Consider the following 13,429-nt stretch of genomic DNA (forward strand, 5'->3'; position numbering starts at 1 on the left):
CAATATCTTTAAGACAATGTTTAAATGTGAGAAAAATCTGGGCAAATATTTGTTGCTGGAAGAGGTAAAATGTACATATGCATCCAACACAGTTTTGCCAATTACTTTTTAAAATAAATAAAACAGAGATCATAAAAATGTGAGTAGACAGAAAAAATATCAGAAAATTTCTCCTTAATTTTCCTACAGAAAATCAGCAATAAGGGTTCACTGATGCTTTTAAAGAGATGATTTATTCAAATAAATATATATATTTATACACACACATATATATAACTGAAAGTAATTTTTTACCTCTAAAGTTCCATCATAAACCAACATCCATTACAAATATTTATTTGACCACATAAAAAGTATTGATACTTTTCTAATCATAATCCCAGAAATGAATTACAAAAATTAATTCCAAAAGAGAAATGTTCAAACTATAAATAACTATTTTTTGTGTATTTATAGGCTTACCATTTATGAGTGTTACCAGGTTTATCCACATCTATAGTATTTGTTTTATGATGAGCACATGCATTTTAATTATATGTTGTCACTTCTAATTTGAGTGAGAGGGGAGAGGGTGAAAACCACAGTCTGGAGCCAGAGTTCCTGAACTGAAATTTAGCTCAATCATGCCCTAGCTATATAATCTTGGGCAAGTTATTTAACCTCTCTCTGTTTATAGTTTCTCATCTGTAAAATGGAAGTAACACTACATGCCTCCCAGTATGCTGGAAGTGATTAAAAGAGTTAATTATATCTAAAACAAGTACAACAGGACTAGCACAGAGTAGGTCTATGTAACTGTGAGCTATTACTAGTACTAGAAGTATTGCAGTACCATCTTCTTGAAAATATAGAAAACTTTCTTAACAATTTGAATTACTGACTAAAATTATATACCAATAAAAATAGACATCAAATTGGAAAGCCCTACTACTCTAAAGAGAACAGGTGATTAATATGTCTACATAGCCACTCTATGAAGAAAAATCTGAGGACAGCAGTTCCCAGAACTGCAAATATCAATTTCTTCCCTTACACAAGGGGGCAGTGATAACAGGAAAAGAATGAGGCTCTGTGACACCTCTTCGTACAGACAGTAGGGGGTGGCAGTACGTATGGCTTACAGTCAGAACAAAACAGGAAGACCCAACAGAACTGCTCTTTATTCTCCTCCGGCCCTCTCTTCTCTTCTTTAGTCCAGAGCCTCAAGGTGAGGGGCAAATCTACAGAAAAGACTAAAATCCAAAATCAATCACCAAAGAAAATCCAGTTATGCCTTTGAAGCAAAAGATCCCTCAATGGCTGAATTTGGATCCAAGAGGAAACCAATCAGTATGAATTTTCAGATGAACTGGCAAATTACCATAAAACCGAACAACATGCAGGCAAGTAATTCAGCTTCTCTACAAGAATTATAACATAAAATGCTATAGTCTCATCAATAATTAAACATATCCTAATGAACACATCCAGGTATTTTTGCTTTTGTTTCACAGTAGACAGACACTGGTTGTATGTATATATATAAGGTACAGTAAATAGCTCGTCAAGATGTCTTTTGTTACTTCAGAAATTCCAGCTATGTTCCGACAATCCTCTCAAAACACAGATGTTCTTCTTAAATGGAAGTCACAGTGTTTTACAGAATGTGGGTAATTTTGGGGGGAGAGAGAGAGAATATTTAATATTTTTATTTTTTGCACTCACATTCCTAAGATGATCCTCTCTACCTGAGAAATGCTGCAACAAGAGCTCCACTGACAGTATCCATATTGTTGCTTTTTATGCCACATTTACTGTACTCAATTTTTTTTCTTTTTCTGCCATCCCAACACCAAGAACATGAAAGAATATTTCACTACTGCCATTCTCTGTAATTAACCATTGCCATAGCTTTTGGCTCCAAACCCTCAAAAGGCCTGAAAATGTATCCTTTTGTTCACCATATTGTTTTGTTTTCCTCATTCCAGATATTTTCACCTGTGTAAAAATGGAGAAAGGGGCACATATGGAAAATATTTCCCCCTTTGCTTAATGATATTGAATTCACAATTAAGCTCAAGACCGGTTTGCTCCCTCACCCCCACCCTCCTTTCCCTGGAGAGGAGCTGAGAGTGAAAGACACCCAAAACATCAAAACATCAAATCTTCTTCCTAATATCAATTATCATCGTTACGTTTTAGGAAAACCATTTTAAACATTCCAAACCTGAAACAGAAGATAAGATACAATTTATCAGTGCTCTACACGCTGATGGTGAAACCTGGAATTATTTTAGCCCTCTTTATCCCTTTCAAATCTCACCGTCAGAAACAATTTGCTTTCTTCTTTCACGTGGGGACTTTATCTCAAACATTGCTTATCATATCTCCTTTCGATTTCCTGTGATAAAATATCTAGCAATAAGCCCCATTAACCTTTTATTGTACTACACCTCCTTTACCAGAGGAATTATTAATATCACCAATAACACTTCTACCATGAATTTCAACGCCACACAAGCCACCTGTCCTGTACCTCACCTGCACATTTCACTACTTTGATGTTGCATCTGGGGGCACATTTTGCAACTCGTTCTGCACCACATTCCCTGCCACGTTTAGCAACCTGCCTCGTCTTATCCTGGGTCCCCGGCATCCGCAGACGCTCTTGGTACCAAATTCCATGACACCCTGGGTGACACCGAAGTGACCGCCGCCGGACCCATGTGAAGCCACCCTTAATGCCAACATTTCGGAGCCAACCTTCCGCAAGCCTTGGACACCGGAGGCACTTCGCTGCCCGTTTCGCTGTCTCCCCGCTCGCCTCCGCCCCTCTCCCTCGATCCTAGGCGTTGGAGGCGAACGTCCCTGTCACTGAGCGATCCTTCCTTTCTCGGCTCCCCCGGGTCTCTTACCTGCCGCTTTAAGGGACTCGCTGCACCTCGGGGTCAAGCTCCAGTCCCCCGGGGTCTCCTGTGAAGACCGCGGCCGCCCGCGATTCCCAGAGCACCTAGCTGCCCTCGGACGCCCCCCGGTGGGTCTACGCCCGGGAAAGGCGCGGCGGGGCCTCCCGGCCGGCGAGCGCAACCCGCGGCGATCCTCCTGTCAGCGGCGGCGCGGACGCAGGCTCTGGCCCCTCAGTTTGGCGGCGGCGGCGGCGGCGGCCGCGGGCGCCTCGCTCCGCCTCGCGCGCGGCGCAGCCGGGAGGTAAGCGCGAGGGGGATGGGAACGGGGGCGCGGACGCCGGAGGAAGCGCGGAGGGCGGCGGCGAGAGGGCAGCGCGGAGGCCCCGGGTCCCGCGCTCGGCGTGCGCGCAGCTTCTCCCGCTGAGCGGGCGGCTTGCGCGAGGAGAACGTGCCAGCGGGCCCAGCCGAAGCAGCGCGCCCAGCTCCCCGCGCCCAACCGGCCGCTCGCTAGCGCCACAGCCGCGCCGGGGGCGTCGCACCCTCGGAGGCCGCCCGCAGCCCCGCCCCCTCCGGGCCTGGGTGGGGAGGAGCGCGAGCGCGAAGAGAGAGCGCGTGCGTGGGGGCGCGTGCGTGGTGGAGCGCGCGCGCCCCGGCCCCTCCTCAGTTTTGGGGGTGGGGAGCGGCTCCAAGTGAGGGTGGAGATGAAAACCTTCCCTTCGCGGAGAGATTGGGCCTTGGTTCTACTGCTCTGTGATGTCTTGGCATTTCTCGTTTCCTCAGGGGCTTTGACTGGTGGGGTCGTTGGCGTGGGGGGACGAGGGGAAGGAGAAGGGAGGACGCTCAGTAAGAGACCAGGCCCTGGAGAGTTAGGCTCTTCCCCTGAGGTGATGTCACTTTCGAGATGACTACTGCTATCATGTGCGTGTCAGGGCCAGTCCTCCTGCTTTGATGGCCACTTCAATCCCTGTAGGCACATATTACCCCTAAAGTCATCGAACCGACAAGCGTCATTCTTTCCCTGGTCCTCAGTTATAACCTGTAGACTGGTTCAAAATGCCATGGTTGACTGTATGGGAGTCAGAATGAGGTGAAAAATCAACAAGGTGGGGGTGAGGGGGAAACTATGTTTTCTAGAGTAGTTGCTGTAAAGTCACCAACCACAGCTTGAGAACCTGAGGTAAAGTTGTGACCCTGTTTCTGTCACTGCCAGATTAGATAAGAAGTAATGTGGTTTTAAGAGCAAATCTACAAGGCATGGAAGGTCACCACATTAAAGCCTCATTGAAGGCTATTATTAGGTCATGTCACACCGCCCTCACCACCACACCACCATCACCACCCTTCTGGGTCTTCTTCCCCTTTCCCATTCCTTTCCTTGGTATCATAGAACAGCAAGTCAACTGTGGAAGATATATAGGACATAATTTTTTTTGCATGCTGTAAGATGATGCAAAGCAATCATTATTACATCCTCTGCCTGGCTTGTCAGTCTTCCTTTCCATAAACTGAAATGACCTTTCATGGTCATCCACTTCCTAATGAGATTGCATGATTGGAAATAGATGCACCCAATCAGTAAGAAAACTGTCTGTGGAGCTTCTAAGGTAGGAAGGTTTGCTTGCTTGTTTGTTTGAAACAGCCTTTGAACCCATCCCATCCAGGAGCACTTCATCCCAAGAATTTCTTTTACTTTTTTTTAAAGTTAGTATTAATTTCAGAACAATACAAGAAATTGAATATGAAGCCCTATCCTAATACTAGTCTCTACAGTAAGTGCTTCAAAAGTTACAGCTAGTGCATCTTTGAATAAATACTAAAGCTAAAATGACAAGGTCCAGGACTGGCATATGAAATCTTTTGGTGATAACTCTAAAAAGTTAGATTAATGTAACAAAAATTATCTATGTTGATAGAGGCAGAATAGTGGTTACTTATAACTGAGAAGGGATGGGGGGAGTCTTTTGGATTGCTGGAAATATTCAATATCTGTATTTGGTTAATGATCACAAAACTGCATACTTACACAAAAAAGATTTGTGCACTTAATTGTATATCAAGTTTAAAAGTTTTTTTTTCCTTTAAATCTTATACACACAAAATTAGAGTCATTACAATGTCATCATTGTGAGGTCAGAAAATCTGGATTTGAATGTGCCACCCACCACTTACCAACTATGTAACCTTGAGTAAGTCTCTGAGCCTTCTTTTCTTCATCTGTCAAATGGGGATAATGATACTTACCTCACAGATGGTTGTAAAGATTAAATGCAATTTATGTTTGAAAAATACTTAGCACAGAGACTGGTATATAATGAGCACTCAGAAAACAGTAGCTACAATTATATCATTCTTCTTACACTAAAATTTACCCTATTTTATTCTTTTTTACTTATTTTAAAGGTTACTTTGTCTCTAAGCCTTTCCCTGTTTCACTAAAGCTATTAGTATTCCTGGTTGGAGAAATAACAAAAGACAGTCAGGGGTCCAGTGCATGGTTTTCAAACAGTGGCAGCACCTAGAAATCATGGTGCTCATTGTGAAACATGAAATATTGATAGATTTAATTCTGCTATATGGACTTGACACAATTTTACTAGTGCTAATTATGAGTATATTATGTTTCTGCTGATTTCCACGTATCAAAAAATCAAGTATTTTTAAGAAATTACATCTGAATTTTTCTTTTAAAATTTGTTTGTGTACCAGAGGCTTAATAACAATTCACTAAAGGTAAACTTTTAACCCATTTTTCCTAAAAATTAGAAAAATACTGTAACTGTTCAACTTTAGCAGCAGAGTTCTTTATGGGATTTTCTCACAGTACACAGTAGCTCTGACCCACAGAGTCTCTTGCTTTGGCAAAGTGGGTAACTTTTACTCACTGCCTTCATCATGCTTCCAAGGATTACTCCCCACTTCTTTTGGCTGACCTTTCCCAAATCCAGCTTTCACACTGGGCAGTGCCAGTGCCCATTGAAATGTGCTCACTGCTTCACTGCTTTAATTATCAGACATGCTTCTACTCAGCCAGTTCTCTTCCATGTAGTTCCACTGACAAGTCTTGCAATTTGCTACCACGCTCTAACGATCTTTCCCGACAGAGGTAATGGGTTCAGAGGTCACAGAGCAACATTGCAGAAAGAAGCCTCCTCTGTTCTCAACTCCTCTCCCTGATTTCCTTTCCTATTACTGATACCTGAAATCCCAAGAATGATACTGTTACCTACTAAAAATCCACTTGAGGAGGAGGCTCCAGGAATTGGTCCCTCCACCAAAGCAACCCTTTAACTGGCAGGATTGTCTGAATCAACTATTTTGGAACTCTGGAGTCTCGTGGAACACTATACAGCATCCAGGAAAGAGCTGGAGGAAGAGCTGGTAAATTGTGGTAAATATCAGTGAATTTCACCATCTGTGCAATAGTTACCACCCCCCACCCCCAAAATGAGTGGCTGGCAGGCAGTGGTGGGGACTGCAGCCTGGGTTCCTGGTGCAGCTTGCTGGTGCCAGGATGGGGTATAAGGACCTAGGCTTCCAAAATCCAGGTTTGTGTGGTCTAATCACTGACCACTGCTTTTAATCGACTACTTCAGATCGCTGAGGGTGGGGGTGGGTGGGTTGGGGAGGGTTCTGAGGGCAGCCTCTGTTCTAATCCCTACAGACAAAGGCAGCAGAGGAATTTTAAAGAGGCAATACCTATATATTTTTCTCTTTTCTCTTTCCATTCCCATTTGGGAGCCAAAATAGTTTGGATAAGTCACAGATTGACAACCCTAGCCCTTAACAACAACAGAAAACACCTAGCAATCACAGAGGAGTGGGAGAACTAGATTTCCAGAGTTGTAACATAATACTCAGAATGTCCAGTTCTCCACAAAAAATTATAAAACACACTAATAAATAGGAAGATATGGCCCATGAACAGGAGAAAAAAAAAAAAAAAAGAATTTGACAGAAACCATCCCCAAGGAAGCTCATACATTGGAACTTTAGTCAAAGACTTTAAATCAACTGTCTTAAGTATGTTCAATGAACTTAAGGACTCCATATACAGAGAACTAAAGGAAATTGGGAAAACATTGTCTGATCAAAATAAAGAAATAAAAATTAGGAAAAACCAAACAAATTTTGGAGTTACAAAATAAAGTAATTGGAATGAAAGACTCACTAGATGGATTGAACAGCAGATTTGAACAGGCAGAAGAAAGGATCAAGAAAAGACAATTGAAATCACCTAGAGTAAGTAGCAGAATGAAAAAAAAAAATGAAGAAAATTGAACAAATCCTGAGGTACATGTGGGTCACCATCAAGCATACCAGCATATGCATCATTGTAGTCCTAGAAAGACAAAAGACGGAGAAAGGGCAAGAAAAAGTATTCAAAGAAAACTTCCCAAGTCTGATAAAAGATGAATATATACATCCAAGAAGTTCAACAAGCTCCAAGCAGGGTAGATTCTTAAGAGATCTACAGTAAGACACATTAGAGTGAAAGACAATGAGAAGATTTTGAAAGCAGAGAGAAGCAACTTGTCACAAGGGATCCCCAATAAGGTTAACAGCAAATTTCTCATCATCAGAAATCATGGAGGCCGAAAGACAGAATGATAGCATATTTAAAGTCCTTAAAGAAGTAACTGTCAACCAAGAATTCTATATCCGGCAAAATTATCTTTAAAAATGAAAGAGAAATTAACACATTTACAGAGGAAACTAGACAGAAACTCAAAGCTATAAGAAGAAATAAAGAACATTGGTAAAGGTAACTACAGAGGTAAATGTAAAATCCTGTAATCATTGTACTTTTGGTTTGTAACTGCTTTTTCTCCTTTATATGACTTAACAGGCAACTGCATAAAGTAACATTTAAAATCTATGTTACTGGACATACAATGTATAAAGCTTTAATCAGAGACAATAACAATATAAAGGAGGAGGGACTGAGATATACAGAAGTAGAAAGTTTATACACTACTGAAACTAGGTTGGTATTAATTGAGTTAGGTTGTTATTAGTTGAAGATGTACATTGTAATTACAAAGGTAACCACTAAGAAAAGAACTAAAAATTACAGAGAAAAGGAAAGAAGAAAAGAATTAAGATGGCACACTACAAAAATGGAATTAAAAACACACCAAAAAAGACAGTAATGGAGTAGTTGAGAAAAACAACACACACACACACACGGCATACTGAAAACAAACAGTTGCATGGCAGAAGTGAATCCTTCTAAAGTGAAAGGACAACCTACAGAGTGGGAGAAAGTATTTTGAAACCATATATCTGATAAGGGTTTAATACCCAGAATATACAAAGAACTCCTATTACTCAACAACAAAAAGACAATTTTAAAATGGGCAAAATATTTGAATAGACATTTCTCCAAAGATAATATTCAAATAGCCAATAATATAGGAAAAGATGCTCAGCATCATTAACCATGAGAAAAGTGCCCAGTAGGATGGTTATTTAAAAATAAATAAATAAATTACATTTGGAAAGGATGTGGAGAAGCAAGAAGCCTCATACATTGTTGGTGGAAATGTAAAAGTATGTAGCCACAGAAGAGAAGTTTGGCATTTCCTCAGAAAGTTAAGCATAGAATGACCCAGCAATTCCACTCCTAGTTATATACCCAAAAGAATTGGCAGTAGGGACTCAGACAGATATTTGTACACCAGTGTTCATCACAGCGTTGTTCACAATAGCCAAAAGGTGGAAGCAGTATGGGACTGCTCTTTGAAGAAAGCAGAAAGGGTAAAATGCATAGATGCGGAAGAGAAGGGTGGGCTATTCCAATGAGGAAATGAGTATAACAACTTTTATACTAAAGAATGGACCTCTTTTGAAGTGCTTTCTTAATAAAGACAAGTTTTAGTGTGAAGTACAAATAGGCACATCACAAGTCTAAAGAACAGATAGAAGATTGAGCAACAAGTATGACTGAACAGAAGAGTATTTACTAAGAAGGAGATAAGACATCAGCTGATAAGAGGTTGGAAAGGTAGGCCAGGCCCAGATTGCTGAGGGTCTTCCTTACTGCCAGGATAGAAGACACCATGGAGTCTTAAACAGAAGAATGACAGGAAGATGTTAGTGTCTAAAACATTAGTCTAATAGATAGGGTGGATTTAGGCAGAGAAAGACAAGTGATAAAGTTCTGGTTAGGAGATACTATGATTTAATGAGCTATGAAATAAGCCAGACACAAAAGGACAATTATTGTATGATTCCATTTATATGAACTATCTAGGATAAGCAAATTCACGGAGACAAAAAGATTAGAGGTACCAGGAGCTGGGAGGAAGGGGAGGGATGGAAAGTTATTGATTAGTGGATGTGGGGTTTCTATTTGGAGTGATAAAAGGGTTTTGGTAATGGATGGTGGTGACGGTAGCACAGCATTGTGAATATAATTAATACCATTGAATTGTACACTTAAAATAGATAAAATGGAAAAAAATTTATATATGTGAATGTATATATATGTATATATATACACACAAATGTGTGTGTGTGTGTGTGTGTGTGTGTGTGTGTATTACCACAAGAGTAAATAAATAAATAAGAGAGAATATGTCCTAATGGCATTTGAGTCTTTGGATCCATCACATTCCTATCCTTGGGTTGCAAGAGATACCCCAATCCTTCACTGAAATATCTCTGTGGTTGTGTTTGTTTTAGCTGGATTCCTGCCTCTTAAATATGAGAACCCTGGCCAATGCACGGGCTAAAGATATTGACACCCACCCATGAACTCCAGGTAAGAACCTCTGAATCAAGATAATGGAAAGACACCTAAGTGGAAATAGCCAGTAGACAGATGGAGCTGTGGTAAGAAAGGGAAGTACGTGAATACTCAAAGAGAGGGAAAAGTGCATCACTGTTCAGATCAAAGACCTGGACCCAGACTGATTGCATTCAAATCCCAGCTCAACCTTTTACTAAATATGTGACCTCGAGCAAGTTATTCCACATTTCTAGATTTCAGGATACTCATCTGTGATTTGGAGATTAAAAAGTATACCTGTTTTGTAAGGTTGATGTGATGATTATGTTAGTACAAGTAGAGGTACCTGGCCCATTGCAAAGCTCTATGGACTATTACCATTCAATATATCAGGCCTATGTTTAGGCATTTTGCATTTGTTATATTATCTAATTTAATCTTATCCTCATAAAAACTCTATAAAATTGGAACTCTTATCCCCATTTTATCAATTGAAAAACACCAAAATTTAGAGTAACATGTCCCAAGTCCCACAGTAAGAGACAAAGTCCAAAGTAAAATCAAGATCTATGATAATTACCTAGAAAACAAAAAAGGAAGATTTTCACTATGGTTAATAGGATACACTTCCTATCCTAAGAATTAATGTATCAAAGTAAGACGGAGGGTGGAAACCCTAAAAGATAGAAAACAGGAATCAGAGAGTAAAATATTAGCAAAGCGCATGCATCACTGACAGCAGAAAGTGTGCCCTGGACATTGGACTCAATCTGCCCAGCCCTGTGTTGGGCATATCCTACTACAGAGCAGCATACATCTGGCTAATGTGGCTTAATTCATTAAACATTTAAATCATATACAACCTACTCTGATTTCCTGCTCACTGAATATAAAACCACAAGACCCTAAGCTCCTTGAAGATAGCTTTGTTCGTGGATATATCTCTTGCATTTAACACAATATCTGGCACTTACATATAATAGATAAAGATTAAATGTTTCTGAATTTGAATGTATTAAATAATCAGGTAAATCTGTAAAAAAAAAGTGGAAGAGAAAGATTGTTCACACCAACTGTACCGGTTTGTATATATTATGTCCCCCAGAAAAAAGCCATGTTCTTTGATGCAGTCTTGTGGGGGCAGACATATTAGTGGGGATTAAGTTGGAACATTTGGATTAGCTTGTTTCCATGGAAATGCACCCCACCCAACTGTGAGTGATAACTCTGATTGGATAATTTCCACTGAGGTGTGGCCCCGCCCATTCAGCATGGGCCTTGATCAGTTCACTGGAGCACTATATAAGCTCAGACAGAAGCAAGCTTGCTACAGCCAAGAGGGACACTTTGAAGAATGCACAGAAGCTGAGAGACTAGCTGCAGATGAGAGACAGTTTGAAGATGACCATTGAAAGCAGACTCTTGCTCCGGAGAAGCTAAGGGAGGACAAACACCCCAAGAGCAACCAAGAGTGACATTTTTGAGGAACTGCAGCCTAGAGAGGAACGTCCTGGGAGAAAGCCATTTTGAAACTGGAACTTTGGAGCAGATGCCAGCCACATGCCTTCCCAGCAAAAGAGGTTTCCCAGATGCCATTTGCCATCCTCCAGTGAGGGTGCCTGATTGTTGATGACTTACCTTGAATACTTTATGGCCTTAAGACTGTAACTTTGTAACCAGATAAACCCCCTTTATAAAAGCCGATCCATTTCTGGTATTTTGTTTAAAGGCAGCATTAGCAAACTAGAACACCAACATAAATATTCTAGTCTATGTGGCAATTTTATTTTCCATTGTAAAATTAATAAATGGGACTTCTGGATAATATAATAGTTTCTCATGACTTTAGTTACCCTGGACCACTCTTCTGAGTCCAATCAATTCTAGCTCATGGACTAGGACAAGATCTGGATGAAGTGGACTTTTCAACTAACCTCTCTCAACAGCCCTCATCATATTGTCATGCCCTTTCAGTTCATAACAACTTGACATTATGTGACTATATTAATTTACCAATAAAAATCAGACATCCTAGTTTTGGGACTGAACCTTAAGAAAAACCTTTATTTGGGGAAGGAAATAAGCCAAGAAGTCAGAAAACACAGAGAAATAGGCAGAGAACACATCTGAATATCTGGTACTGTATGTCAGACCTCATCTTTACTTGTCTACATAAGCTATGAGACAGAGATTGAAAGTACTTACCAGTGATCATGTAAATTCTATAGAAGACATTTGAACTGGAAAAGCAGGATAAATAATACTGTTTGTCTCTCCTTACAAGTGGATCCCTAGTTTACTTCCTACCTAACTTCTACTCAGTTTCTTAATACATTCCTGTTATCATATACAAAAGTTGATTATGCAAAAATTAAATGCATTGCATATTATAAAAGAAGTTCTTTTTCCAGAGAGTTGAAAAATAGTATTCAATTCCTAATTGCAATTCACCTTTAAGATACAATATTTGCTAATATATTTCTAGTATTTATCATATGTTCTAATTTTGACCCAATTAACAAATACCTGACTGAGGCTGAATAGTCAGTTCTTTGTATACAAGTAACAACTCCATCTTTGTACAATCGTATTAAGTTTAGGAAACCTATGCTTGATATTATTAGGATCAGCATTTTTGTTTTTCCATTTTCTATTCACTTTTATACATAGCAGTAAAATATAATGAAGTGTTCAAATAACTGCATAAAACAAATACCCAAGATTGTGATGCTGCCGAAAATAAACTCTTGACTCAGGCTGTGCTACTGTACAAGAGCTTAAAATGTTCATTCATTGGAAAATGTATAAATGTCACAATTCTGTGTATAAAAATTGACTGATGAATGACATTGCATAATATAAGAAATTTTGACTTGTGCTAAAGTTGAAACCATAAACAACAACTAGGTAAAGAAATTATATCACAACCTGGTCATCATCAAGGGTATTTATTGTGCCCCAATACAAAGATGGTGTCATGATAACATGAACTTTGAGTTGATACTACAGTAATAGGATGGGTTTCATTGAACCAGCCATATCCCCTCACTCAGAGCGCATAAGTAGTTACAGGGCAGTTAATACATTTTAGGAAAAAGTCAGTGGCAAAGAGAGAATGATGGGCCTTAATAGAAAATGACCATGCAATCATGGTTTAGCACCCTACTAGTTAGCCATGAATAAAAGTAAAGACAAGAATACAGTAACAGTTGTGTAAATTATGTCTTTTTTTTCCCCTTTCATATAATGGAATACATTTAATTTCTTTTTAATCAAAATGCTTTAGACAAGAAATGATTTTTTTTAATATAAGGGAATTATAGCTCTGTCATAGGAATCATATGGGTGGGAGGAAGAAAAGGTAGGGTAAATACAGCCCGATTAGCAGTTTCTTTAGGTTGAGTCAACCCAGCCTGACACATGGTGTGAAAAGAACCAAAGAGAATAAAGAATCAGAATTCAGTAGAGGAAAAGGAGGAAGGAACATTTTACTGTTATGTTACCAACCCAAGAATTGAAATGAAACTTCATTTACGTGGAACTCAGCTGACAATCTCATCAGGAGGGAACACAGCAAAGAACCAAAGAAATGAAGGAGATGGAAAAAGCCCTCTGCAGAAATAAAATAGAGATCACCAAATCCATGCCCTAAAGATCAGTCCTATTCCTCCTAAAGATTCATCTAAGCCCTTTCTCAGAGGCTATTCATTTTTACATGGATTCTAGTTTTACAGACCTGGCAATCTGGTTTCCAAACCTATAGAAAATTAAAAGCAGGAAATCACAAGAGGGAGAAGAGACTGCCACAAGCAGG

General features: G+C 39.8%; 2 protein-coding genes across 4 annotated transcripts in view; one reads left to right on the top strand and one right to left on the bottom strand.

The window, feature by feature from the left end:
* The window catches only part of TANC2 (tetratricopeptide repeat, ankyrin repeat and coiled-coil containing 2), a 553,793-nt gene extending 550,360 nt beyond the window's left edge, over positions 1–3,433 (bottom strand). The window contains 1 exon segment of the mRNA XM_037807876.1: positions 2,895–3,433. The gene's annotated coding sequence lies outside the window, so the exon portion shown is untranslated.
* Positions 3,434–9,608: 6,175 nt separating this feature from the next.
* The window catches only part of MARCHF10 (membrane associated ring-CH-type finger 10), a 246,934-nt gene continuing 243,113 nt past the window's right edge, over positions 9,609–13,429 (top strand). For all 3 annotated transcript variants that reach the window (XM_037809926.1, XM_037809927.1, XM_037809931.1), the window contains exon 1: positions 9,609–9,648. In XM_037809926.1, coding sequence (XP_037665854.1) covers positions 9,638–9,648 — 11 coding nt within the window. In that variant the 5' untranslated portion in view covers positions 9,609–9,637. The remainder of the gene's footprint in view (positions 9,649–13,429) is intronic.

The sequence above is a fragment of the Choloepus didactylus genome, chromosome 18, assembly GCF_015220235.1.
Source record: "Choloepus didactylus isolate mChoDid1 chromosome 18, mChoDid1.pri, whole genome shotgun sequence".
In the NCBI taxonomy this organism is placed as follows: domain Eukaryota; kingdom Metazoa; phylum Chordata; class Mammalia; order Pilosa; family Megalonychidae; genus Choloepus; species Choloepus didactylus.